Source organism: Gallinula chloropus (assembly GCF_964237585.1).
Source record: "Gallinula chloropus genome assembly, chromosome: 25".
Lineage (NCBI taxonomy): Eukaryota > Metazoa > Chordata > Aves > Gruiformes > Rallidae > Gallinula > Gallinula chloropus.
In genome coordinates this window covers 3,380,639-3,393,606 of record NC_140110.1, presented here as the reverse complement: position 1 = coordinate 3,393,606, position 12,968 = coordinate 3,380,639, and the positions used below count along the sequence as shown (strand labels likewise).

Below are 12,968 nucleotides of genomic sequence, written 5' to 3'. Positions count from 1 at the left end.
AAATCTCCACAGCACTCTGCCTGGTATGTCTGTGGGTGCAGGGCAATGCAGGTTCTGTTCCTGGAGGGATCTCCTAAAGCTGGGACATGGGGCAGTGTGTGGGGTCTGTCAGGAGGACAGGTTCTCTATGGGACCAGAAAGTGCTGCCTGGAAGGGATGCCCTTCTGCCCCAGCAGAGGGACAGGGCAGGACAGCTGTCTTCTCCTGGGCATGGCTGAGGGGTGCCCAGGGCTGTCCTTGAGAGCAGGGTCCCTGCGTCCTGGGGGCTGTGTTCTGGGGCAGGGACTCTGCTGCTGCCAGGGTCAGCACTCAGCCTGCCTGGTGGGTTTTACGCAGGAATAGAGAAGGGCCTGTGGGTTGAAGGAATGAAGAGCAGCCTAAGGTCCTTCTGCAGTAAGACAGTGCTGCCTGGGTCAGCTTTGCTCCCAGCTCCCGCCGATCCTTGAGAAATTGCAAACAGACTTTGAGGAACAACATCAAGGAATCATTTTCCCTTAGGTAGATTCTTTTCCTCTCCTGTGGGCTGTGCTGAGTGTGGGAGATGAGAACTTATTTCTCCCATCAAGAATCTGCAATGAAAACTTGATTCTCTTGAAGATGTTTGAGCTTCTCCTGATCCTTGCACACACAGAGGTTCCCAGGGCAGTGCCCTGATGCCAGGAGGGGTCTGCAGAGCAGAGCTGAGGACAGGGCAGGTTGGATGAGGTCTGTGAGCAAAGAGCGGGAGGTGACATGTGCGAAGAGAATGAGCTGCAGGGACAGCTCCAGGCAGCAGAGACATTGTCACAGAGGCACAAAAAAGGAGCTGCTCACAGAAATGCTGTAGCAGTCAGGATTTGGTACCTCCTCACATCCCTCACAGTGCTGATACTTTCCCACAGCCATCTCCTGGTTTATGTCCTCCCAGCAAAAACTCTGATGCAGAGTTCCAGGGTTTCAGGCTGAATCTTCTCCTTCGCAGCCCAACCAGCAGTGAGGTGAAACCCCTGAGTGCCTGTCTGTCTGTCCCTGTCCTTCCAGCCTTGGCTGGAGTATTTCTCCAGTTTCACCTCCTGTTCTTGTTACCTTTGTCCCACCATTACCTGGGGCTCTGGGCATGTCCATTGGTGGGGCTGGCAATGAGGTAACCCTCACTTTCTGGACCCCCATCTGTAGGACTGAGGACTGGATTCCTCGCCTCTCTGTGGGGTCCAGTTTCTTTTACAGACAACATCAGAATGTGATCGCAGAGCGTCCAGCACAGGGCAGCTGAGACCAGGGCTGATGGACAGAGCAGCTCTCCCCACTCTGCACTCAGGGGAAGGTTTCACTGGCACTGCAGCAGCAATGTCAGGGAGTTCTGAAAGAAGAAACACTGCTCAGTATCAGTCAGGAGAAAACCAAAGCTCCAAAGCTTTGCTCTGCCCTCTGGTGAAATTGGAGTGACAGTGCTGAAAAGCTCCTTCCTGTCCACAGGGGATTTAGTCTGAGATCACACCATCCTTCTATTTCCTGACTGCTGCCAGGAAGGACTGAGTTCTCGAGAGCCACAGCTGACCCTGCTCAAGCCAGCACAAAGAAGACCTCCCAAAAGGGACCTGCCAGGAATTTTCCCGGATAAAGTGAGTCAATCTGAGGGTATTCCCTAATAACTGTAATAGGTGTTCCTCAAAGACTATTTCGCTAACTTCTCACTGTTCCTTTTCCTCCTCTGTCAGGTCTCCACACTTGATGGCCGCAGATGTTCAACAGCAGCAGCTCCATCAGCCACTTCCTCCTCCTGCCCTTTGCAGACACACGGGAGCTGCAGCTCTTGCACTTCTGCCTCTTCCTGGGCATCTACCTGGCTGCTCTCCTGGGCAATGGCCTCATCATCATCACCATAGCCTGTGACCACCACCTCCACACCCCCATGTACTTCTTCCTTCTCAACCTCTCTCTCACTGACCTTGGCTGCATCTCCACCACTGTTCCCAAATCCATGGCCAATTCCTTGTGGAACACCAGGGCCATTTCCTACACAGGATGTGTGGCTCAACTCTTTTTCTTTGTATTTTTGATCTCCACAGAGCTCTGTCTTCTCACAGTCATGGCCTATGACCGCTACGTTGCCATCTGCCACCCCCTGCACTACGGGACCCTCCTGGGCAGCAGAGCTTGTGTCCACATGGCAGCAGCTGCTTGGGTCGGTGGGTTTCTCCATGCTGTGCTGCACACAGCCAATACATTTTCACTGCCCCTCTGCCATGGCAATGCCCTTGACCAGTTCTTCTGTGAAATCCCCCAGATCCTCAAGCTCTCCTGCTCACATTCCTACCTCATGGAAACTGCAGTCATTACGTTCAGTATCTTTTTATGTTTTGTGTGTTTTGTGTTCATTGTGGTGTCCTATGTGCAGATCTTCAGGGCTGTGCTGAGGATCCCCTCGCAGCAGGGACGGCACAAAGCCTTTTCCACCTGCCTCCCTCATCTGGCTGTTGTCTCCCTGTTTCTCAGCACTGGCATCTTTGCCTACCTGAAGCCCCCCTCCATCTCCTCCCTATTTCTGGACCTGGTATTGTCATTTCTTTACTCGGTGTTTCCACCAGCAGTGAACCCCCTCATCTACAGCATGAGGAACCAGGAGCTCAAGGATGCTTTGTCGAAACTCATGACTGGTTGTTTCTAAGCAGCAAAAACCATGTCATCTTCTTCTGCATATCACTCTCCATGTAACTCACATTAGGACTAGTGTTGTAGCTTTTTTAGTTGTTTCATTTTTTCTTCTACTATATCTAAGCTATAATAACATGGTGCACGTTCATACCATTCCTTCAGTATTTCCTGCTTTTGTGGTTCTCAGAGTGCATAATGACGAGCTGTGCTCTCTTTGCATCATGTCCGCCAGCAAAAGGCCACTTTATTTCCTTTTTTCTTTTTTTTTTTTATTACATTTATAAAAAATTAGCAATCACATATTCCTCAGCTGAATCACTTGACTCCTTGAATGAAATGGCAGTGCTTTCCTACCATGACAGAACAGGAATTTTCAGGATTGGTACCCATGGCAGCAGAAGAAATACTCACCTTCCCCTGCACCTGCATTACCGCTTCCTTTCTGTTTCATCTCTCTCATCATTCAGGTGTTTCCACATCTCCTGATAACATGGCCATGCCTAAGGACATCTTTTCAGAAGACTGACTGGACATATGGTTACAGATTTCCACCTCAGCTTTCTCTTTGGTCATTCAGATGCTGCTCTGCTACCTGCTTTCTGCTTTAAGCTTCAGAGAGTTAGAAAATGTCCCATCTTTCAGAAGTCTAGTGAACTGTTCTGTCACAAGTTCAATGAGTTGATAAGTGACCTTTCTATGTATCTAATTAAAACTGTTCTGGGAGACAATCTCCTCTGAAAGTTGACCCCCTTCACATGCTGCTTGGCCGAAACAGGCAGCTGAGGAGAGAGATTTCATGGTTATTAAACTGTGTCATGTTTAACTGATGTTTGTTGTCAGACAAATCTGTCTGTGCATGTGAGAACAGATGATGCCAGGAAAAGTGTTGGGAGTCCCAGGAGGCCAGTGAGGGAACTGCTGGGCTTGGGGAATGTCATGGTTTCACCCCGGCTGAGGGCCAAGATCCACGCAGCTGCCTGCTCCTTAAAGGAAAAGAGCGGGGTCGGGGGGGGGGGATGGAGAAGTAAGGGAAGGGAAAGGGAAGGGGCAAATAACCCCAAAACCAAGAAACTAAAAGGCTTGTGCGTTGGGATAAGGATAGTTTACTAAGATAACAGAAAGACACAATGTAACAATGCTAACAGGACTTTAGAGCAAAAATATATGAAGCTGTTGATACACAATGCAGTTTCTCACCAAACCACACAACTCAGGCCGTGCCACCCAGAGCCGTCCCAGAACCCGACCGGCCCCCAAGAACCGCGCGTCCCGGAGCCGCCCTCGGCCTTCCTCCCATCAGCCCCCGATATCCTGGGCAGGACGTAACTGGCTGGAATCCTCTCTTTGGTCAGCTCGGTCACCTGTCCTGGCTTCGCCCCTCCTTTCTCATGAAGAGCTGAGAAAGTCCTTGACTGTCTGACAGCAACTAAAAACATCAGGGTGTTATCAGCAGTACTCCCATTTTAACACTCAAACACAGCATTCCATCCGCTGTTACAAATGAAGTTAACTCCATCCTGACCAAAACCAGGACATTATCCACTCCTTATTCCATACCATTTACGTCATGACCAGATCCAACCATTTCTTTTGGGTGCAACCAGTTTCGTGTTTCAGACACACATATATGTATGTACACATGTATACTCACACATGTGCATACAGGCATTATTCTGGTGGAAAACATATAGGTTCAAAAATACATTATTGTTTTCACCCAAATGAGCCCTCTCCTCTCTCAATAATTATTGTCCAGGTGTGTGGCTGGAAGAGATCTAAGTGGAGCATGGTGTAGCTCTCCAGAAGGAGAGAAAAATCTCAGAGCCTCCTGAAGAGTACCCCTGCTGCTGAGAAGATGAAATACCCCGTGACTTGAAGCAACCGAGCCCACGAGTGAGGCAGAGGTGTAAAAACTGTGGAGGACAGAATCCCAATATCGGAATAATGCGCAAGTCTCGGGGGAGCTGCCCTAGTGCAAACCCCGGCTTAACATTGCCTCAGGAACACACCCACCCAGGAAAAGAAAAAGGGGGACTAGAGGGCAATAAATGTGACCAAGTAAAAACCTTGTAGGGAACTGAGACACCTCCACCTGTCCTGGCTGACTTTTTTGACTATGGTATGTATCTGGGGACTTTGTGTAGCCTTGGGAGAAGTGTGTTGTATTTATGCAGATCATACCTGCATTGTTAGAGATACCATGGCCAAACTTAGAGAAAGATTGGAAAAGAGACGGCGAGAAAGAGAATCTCAACAAGGCTGGTATGAATCATCATTTAACTATTAATATTAGGATTAACATTTGGCCTTTGCATTTTTAATACATTAATAGAAGCAACAATCTCATGTTAGTATGAGTATAAATATGGGCCTCTAAACGATGATGAAAAAGTTGAAACTCTTATACTAAGCCACCAAGAATTACAACGGGTTACTGAAGAAAATGGTGATTAAAAGAAAAAGGGGGGATTGTGATAGATGAGCCTTTGTTACTGCATGTACCTTGAAACAGGTTGTAACATTCTGATTTTGTAAGAATGATTGTGTAACATATATTGTAAGTTGCTAACGAAGCATAAAATTGAGTTATAGGTAACTTAGAAGTAGAAACCATAGAAATCAAGTAGCCAATGAATGAGCTTGCTGTTAAAGATGACCAAATATGGGAGAGGGGTCAACTAAGGGACAAGTGAGGAAGAGGAGCGACTTCATCCTGTTGACCACCAGGAGGTAGAAAACGACCCTTTAACAACAACTGGTGCATGTGCAGAAAATCAAGTGGAAGCCTCAATGAAACAATCAGGACCCAGAACTAAAAGACTATAAAAACCTAAATTTGGATGGGGACCATGCGTGCCGTTGGTAGAGCTGAGAGTATCCAGCTGCCCAGTGCTGCTTCCTTATTGCCGCCTGCTAAATTAATAAAATTAAGTTTGTAACTGAATTAACTGGTTTCCAACTGGTGATTAGGAAACCCACAATTACAGACATTACATTAATTTTTAAGGATTATGGATATATCTTTACGGGCTGCTAGCTATGAACAAGAGATCTGTTGTGGATCACTTGGGAGAAGATTGAAGGCAGCTGACTTGAATATTTGCTTGGAAATTGTCCAAAGATTTTCCTCTTGAACTGCTTCTGCTGAGCGTGTGGTTAATTAGACAACAGAGTAACACAGTGTTAAGGATCCTATTTGCATATGCTATGAGGATGTTTGTATTTCATTTGCCTGGGTTTCCTGATTAGCTGGCAGTGACTGACAGGCCTTTCAGTGAAGAATGTTTCCCTATTCTCCTCTCTAAACCTTCCCTGGTGCAGCTCGAGTCCATTTCCTCTTGTCCTATAGCTTATTCCTTGGGAGAAGAGCCCGACCCCCATCTGGCTGCACTTTCCTTTCAGGTGGCTGTGGAGAGTGAGGAGGTCTCCCTTCAGCCTTCTTTTCTTCAGTTCCCTCCACCGTTCCTCAGCAGACCTGTTCTCTGGAGCTTTCACCAGCTCTGTTGCTCGTCTTTGGACACACCTCAGCACTTCAATGTCTTCCTTATAGTTTGGGGCTTCCTTCTTCTCCCCATCCCTATCTTCAAGTTCAGGGGGCTGGATCCCCAGAGGACAACTGGCCTTCCTGCGAAAGACTGAGGCAAAGCAGGCATGAAGTACCTCAGCCTTTTCCTCAGCCTTTGTTTCCGCTGGTTCCAATAAAGGATGGAGAATCTCCTTGGTCCTCCTGTTAATGTATTTATAGAAACATTGTTATTGTCCTAACAATTGTCCCAGCATTTAAAAAAAAGGTCTCTACCTCTCTCATACCAACCAATGCTTCACCTATTAAGGCTCATCATTTTCCTGCTCAAGGGAGAGGGTGCCAGTGGCACACGCTGCCTGCCATCCTCTGGTTCTGTCTGGGGGACTGGAAGAGGACATGAGGATGTGGGATGGAGAACCTCTCTGGAGACTAGAAGCTTGGGTACAAGGAAAAGAACCAGCCAAAAGGCGTTCATGCAGGAGAACCAGCACTCCAGTGTGGGTGTGGCAGAGCAGAAGGGCTGATCTTACTTTCGACCCTGATGAAGGGACTTCTGCTTTGCAGTTATACCCTGCTTACAGGTGCACCCTCGCATATTGAGGGGGAACATCAGGGGTGGAAGGCTGCTCTATGGAGGCCTCCATGCTGAGTCACAGAAACTGCTGAAGGAGAAGGTGAATCAAGACAGTTGGCAGAGGTGAAAACATCCCACTGGCTTGTGCATGCTGAGCTTAGACAAGAGGAATCCCACCATCCCGTGGGCCTGTGGGGTGCTTGGGGAGAGCTGAACCTCACCCAGTCTCCAGATTACTCATTAGAGAGAAGATACCAGATGGACATTGCTGAATCCCTGTCACTGCTGTGCAGCCCAACCTGGCAAAGGGACAGGGAGAGGGATGAAATTAGGGCAACATTTAAACCTCTCAGAGCCACCCTGATTCTCCCTTTTCCTGGCTGTCATTGCTGCCTCCAGTTTCCTGTTCTGTCTCCCAGCGTTGCCCTGTCAGTAATGGCCTCGGGGGGACCCATTAATAATCCAAGAAACTTTGGAGTTTTTATCTGACTTTGACTGCCTGAGATGTTTCATCAGCATCCTCTCAGGGCCAGAAGTTCATGAAGTCAGCTTCAAACCCACCAGAGAGGTCATTGCCTGTCATTGGCTGGTCCTCTGCTGCTGATCTCCTGGGAAGAAGGGAGCTCATGGCAAGCAGGCTGTGCTGCACAGAGACAGCTCTGCCCCGGAGCAGCTCCTCTGCAGGTCACAGCAGGGCTGAGGGTTCTGCCTGCAGGCACCGAGGGCAGAGCAGTGAGGCAGAGAGAGGTTAAAGGCAGTCAGGAGTGGGAGGATGACTAAGAGCTCACTGAAGGACAAGTCTTCAGAGCCCTTGACACGGTAAGTCTCTGGGTTCACAGCAATGCAGATGCCGTTCCTGGAGGCACCCCCTCAGGCTGGCACAGCCCAGAGCTCACAGGATCCGTAAGGTGGATTCCAGGTCCAGAGGAAACTTTTAATGCCTGTGAATCCAGGGGAGCAGCCAGGGGTGCCCAGGGGTGCCCTTCAGAGCAGGGTCCCTGAATCCCAGGTGCAGTGTGCCCTGTCAGGGACTCTGCTGCCTTCCAGGGTCAATGCTCAGCCTGCCCTGGGAGCTCTTCATAGCACTGTAGGGAGAAGCTGTGGCTGGAAGGAGTGACCACCTGGAAGGGCAAGGCAGGGTCCTTCTGCTGTTCAAAGGGTGTTGTGTGTGTCCAGGCTGCTCACAGCTCCAGATCACCCCTGGGACGTTTCACAAGGCACTTTTCAAGTAGCACATCGAGGCAGGGACTACATGGAATGAAAGGAGCTTTGCAGGGTTGGCTCATTCTTTTTCCTGCTGGAGTGGTCCGAGGAAGTGGTGACAGATGTGTCAGGTTTGTGCAGGACATGGTGACTCCCACAGCATTGTAGTGCAGATGCTGAACAGGTTTTTAAAGGCACTTGATAATGTCCCTTTGCTGTTTACTCTGCCTACAGAAAATATTAACATCAAATTTGTGGTCTCCTCAGTGTTTATCTGCACTTGCAGCCCAGAAGGCCAATCACATCCTGCACTGCATCTGAAGCCAGCAGATTGAGAGCTGATTCTCACCCTCTACTCTGCTCTGGTGAGACCCTAGCCACATCCAGCTCTGGAGCCCTCAGCATAAGAAGGACTTCTTGGAGCGGGTCCAGGGGGTGGCCACAAGGATGATCAGAGAGCTGGAGCACCTCCCCCACAAAGACAGGCTGAGAGCCTGAGGGAGTATACAGCCTGGAGAAGAGAAGGCTCAGAAGAGACAGTATAGTGGCCTTCCAGGGGACCAACAGGAAAGGTAGGGGCGGACGGTTTGTGAGGGCATGTAGTGATAGGATGAGGGGCAATGGCTTTAAACTGAGACACTCAGAAGAAGTTCTTCACTCTGAGGGTGGTGAGACAATTGAACAGGTTGCCCAGAGAGGTGAGGGAGGGCCCCAACCCTGGAGACGTTCAAGGTCAGACTTGAAGAAGCTCTGAGGTCCCTGATCTAGTTAAAGAAATCTGTGCTTACTGCAGGGGGGTGGGACTAGATGGTTTTTATGGTCCCTTTCAACCTAACAGATTCTATGATTACAGAATCATAGAATAACCTGAGTGGGAAGGGACCCTTAAGGATAATCAAGTTGGACTCCTGATTCTGTGACTCTATGATTATCTGCTCTCCCCATTAAAACCTTCTCTCACAGAGCTGCTCTGGGTGGTGTTGTGATGTCAGGAGGTGTCTGTATGGCAGGGCTGAGCACTCAAATGTGGGAAGGGCAGGTCTATGTCTGAAGACATCTTCAAGGCAGCACAGGCATGAGCACAGGGCAGCTGGGTGGCAGAATAATGGACACTGAAGCTCTCCTCACTCTGTGCTAAGCTGTCAAGAACTGAGCCCTTTTGCCTGCCCTGTCTCAAGCCTCTTCCCATATTACATAATAAAATGAGGATTCCTACCCCTCAAAGGAAACCTCACCAGATGTGATGGTGGAAAATAGAAACCACAAACAAAATCCTTTTAAGGACATGCTCAGCCTCTCATCTGCAGCCCGCTCTCTTCTGAGTCATGAGTGCAGAGACAGAGCTTTTCCTTAAAGGCTGACTGCATCTGGAATCAGTTGTGAACATGGGAGATGTCACAGACCAGCTCCACATACCCACTGCAGCTGAGCAAAGCTGCCTCCTCAGCTCCTACAACACACTCAGCCAACATAAACCAAACGATTGTCATTTGGGGGTGTTTCTGTGAAAAGGGGTGTGGCTTTGCTCAGAGTCTGTCCTAATATTTTCTGTCATTTCCTTTTTATATCCAGATACCATGCCATGAAACTGCTGATGTCCAACAGCAGCTCCATCAGCCAGTTCCTCCTCCTGGCCTTTGCAAACACACAGGAGCTGCAGCTCCTGCACTTCTGCCTCTTCCTGGGTATCTACCTGGCTGCTCTCCTGGGCAATGGCCTTGTCATCACTGCTATAGCCTGTGACCACCACCTCCACACCCCCATGTACTTCTTCTTACTCAACCTCTCCCTCCTCGACCTGGGATCCATCTCCACATCTGTTCCCAAATCTATGGCAAATTCCCTGTGGGACACTAGGACCATCTCCAACATAGGATGTGCTTCTCAAGTCTTTTTCCTTTACTTTCTGATCTCAGCAGAGTATTCTCTCCTCACCATCATGGCCTATGACCGCTACGTTGCCATCTGCCAACCCCTGAGCTATGGGACCCTCCTGGGCAGCAGAGCTTGTGTCCACATGGCAGCAGCTGCCTGGGGCGGTGGCTTTCTCTGTGCTGTGCTGCACACAGCCAATACATTTTCAATTCCTCTTTGCCATAGCAATGCTGTTGACCAGTTCTTCTGTGAAATCCCACAGATCCTCAAGCTCTCCTGCTCAGATGCCTACCTCAGGGAGCTTGGGATTATTGTGGTTCATGCCTGTTTATCTTTTGTGTGTTTTGTGTTCATTGTGTTATCCTACGTGCAGATTTTCAGGGCTGTGCTGAGGATGCCCTCTGCACAGGGACGGCACAAAGCCTTTTTGACCTGTTTCCCTCACCTGGCTGTTGTTGGCTTGTTTATCAGCACTGTCATTTTTGCTCATCTAAAGCCAAATTCCACCTCTTCTCCATCCCTTGACCTGGTGGTGGCTGTTCTGTATGCAGTGGTACCACCAGCAGTGAACCCCCTCATCTACAGCATGAGGAACCAAGAACTGAAGAAGGCCATTAGTAAAGTGATTTCATCACAGTTTCTCAGACTTTATAAACCTGTCTTCACAGGTGACTGCCAGGATATCCAATAGAAGGCCTTTACTATGTTTCTTTATCATTATCATTATCATCAAAGTTGTCAATTAGGTGTTTTTTATGACAATAAATGTGTCTTTTACGATGCTAAATAAATGTTGAGATTCATCCAACTTCTTCTGAGGAATGAATGGTCTCTCCTGCATTCTTATTAAAATCAGTTCCTGACTATTAGCTGTATGATATTCTCATCAGAGTGTGTCAGTTTGGGGGGTGAATATGTGTGGGAGCTTTGGTGGCCTGGTCAAGTGGGGCAGGCTGGAGGAGATACCAGGATCCAGAAAGACCCAGGGCTGTGGTGGCCTGGTGTGAGTAATGGCCCCAGGTCTGTGCAGGTCACCTGGGTAGACCAAAAGCCCAGGCCCACACTGGACTTCACCCACACCACATGTGGCTGTTGTGGTGGGTAAGTGCTGCAGGGGATGCACTGACCACTGGTCATCATCTCACCAACCAGCCTGAGAGGGGACTGGTGCAGTTGCTCACCTCAGTGTGTGTCAAGTCCCTGCCAAACACAGATATCTTCAGGTAACTCCAGCTTCCCCCCAGGGGGTTGTTCTTGGCACTTTTATAGGTGGGATAGCACTGGGTATGTGCCACAGTGACCATTCGCCATCTTCCCTCTCACCACATGCCAATGCTTCTGAAGATAATAGACACGCTGGAACAGATGAAGGAAGTAGTGCCACAGAATCACAGAAGGATGGGAGTATAGATCATCTAGTCCAACCACACTGCCAGAGCAGGATCATCCAGACTAAATCGCACAGGAATGCATCCTGGTGGGGTTGAATGTCTCCAGAGAAGGAGACTCCGCAGCCTTTCTGGGCAGTCTGTTCAAGTGCTCTGTCACCCTCACAGGGAAAAAGTTTCTCCTTACATTCACATGGAACTTTCTCTGCTCCAGCTTGCACCCATTACCACTTGTACTATCACTGGGCATCACTGAGAAGGTCCTGATTCCATTCTCCTGACTCTCACCCTTTATAGATTTATAAACATGAATAAAGTCAGCCCTCAGTTTCCTCTTTTCCAAGCTCAAAAGAACCAGCTCCCTCAGCCGTTCCACTCCTTTAACCATCTTGGTGGCCCTGTGCTGGACTCTTTCAAGGAGTTCTCTGTCCTTCCTGAACTGAAGGGCCCAGAACTGGACACAACATTCCAGGTGCAGTCTCACCAGGGCAGAGGAGAGCAGAAGAAGGACATCTCTTGACCTACTAACCACACCCATTCTAATACACCCCAGGATGCCACTGGCTTTCATGGTCATCCTGCTGTCCACAAGGACCCCCAAGGCCCTCTCACCTACACTGCTTTCCAACAGGCCAGTCCTCAACCTATATTGGTACCTGAGGTTGTTCTTCCCCTGATGAAAGACCCTATACTTGCCCTTGTTCAATGTCATTAAACTTCTCCCTGCAAGTAGTAGTGCAAGGAACAACTCCAAATATACAAGAGAATTGTGGGGCAATCTCAGTCCTGCCCTGCTGTCGTGCACTGGGGAGCTGGAAGAAGATTCCTGAACTTTGACCCAAATGAAGTTCACCCTGATGAAGTTTGTGGGTTATACAAAACTCAGCAGGGTAAGTAGACACTTGGGAAGGGATTGCCACCTGCTAGGACGACATGGACAGGCTGGAAGAGAAGGAAAGGTCAAGTATATGGTCTAGGAGTTGGGAAAGCATAATCCAGGAGCGCAGCAGTGACTGGGATCCACCTGGCTGGAGAAGAGCTCTGTGGAAAGGGACCTGGGGGTTCCTGTGAACAAGCAGCTCACTAGGAATAAACAGAGTGCTGCTGCAGCAAACAGCTCTGAGGTGCCTCAGCATGGGGATCACCAGCAGACATAAAGAAGTCACTGTTCCACTCTACTCAGCACTTGTCAGGACCCACCTGGACTTCTGGGTGCAGTTTTGGTCGCTGCTCTAAAATAAATAAGTTATGTCCAGGCTGGAGAAGGGTCCAGAGAAGGGCCACAAAGATGACCCAAGGCCTGGGCAGCCTGCCATCTGAGGAAAGGCTGAGGGAGATGGTCTTGTTCAGCCTTCAGAACAAAAAGGCTTAGGGAAGACCTCACCAAAGAAGGTCCCTTCTACAAAGAAGGGAGAGACTCCTGTTTTTCGAAGAAATCACACGCAATAGCTGAGGAGTAATGGGTGCAAGTTCCTCCTGGAGATTCTCACAGGACACAGGGAAAACCTTTTACCCTGAGAATAATCAGCCTTTGGCATCATCTCCCGTGGGAAGTGGTGGATTCCCCAACATCAGATGTTTATAAGATTCAGTGGGATATGGTGTGGAGCCAGCTGGTCTGTGTGGTGCTTTTCTTTAGATTGAGCACTTGCCAAAAATGGTTGGACCAAATGATCCTTGTGTTCCCTCCCAACCTGGTAGTATGTGACTCTATGAGTCTATTAATATCATTGCTGTCCTGGAGAGGCTTCTGGAGTGGTTGAGACCT

At 49.0% G+C, this 12,968-nt stretch overlaps 2 protein-coding genes across 2 annotated transcripts; both read left to right on the top strand.

The window, feature by feature from the left end:
* Positions 1-1,720: 1,720 nt before the first annotated feature.
* LOC311200982 (olfactory receptor 14A16-like) lies at positions 1,721-2,647 on the top strand (the record flags this gene model as incomplete). Its single annotated transcript, XM_084275281.1, has 1 exon — positions 1,721-2,647. The coding sequence occupies one exon, from the start codon at positions 1,721-1,723 to the stop codon at positions 2,645-2,647; it is 927 nt and encodes a 308-aa protein (XP_084131407.1).
* A 6,884-nt stretch (positions 2,648-9,531) lies between these two features.
* LOC311200845 (olfactory receptor 14A16-like) lies at positions 9,532-10,503 on the top strand (the record flags this gene model as incomplete). Its single annotated transcript, XM_084275150.1, has 1 exon — positions 9,532-10,503. The coding sequence occupies one exon, from the start codon at positions 9,532-9,534 to the stop codon at positions 10,501-10,503; it is 972 nt and encodes a 323-aa protein (XP_084131276.1).
* Positions 10,504-12,968: the final 2,465 nt, after the last annotated feature.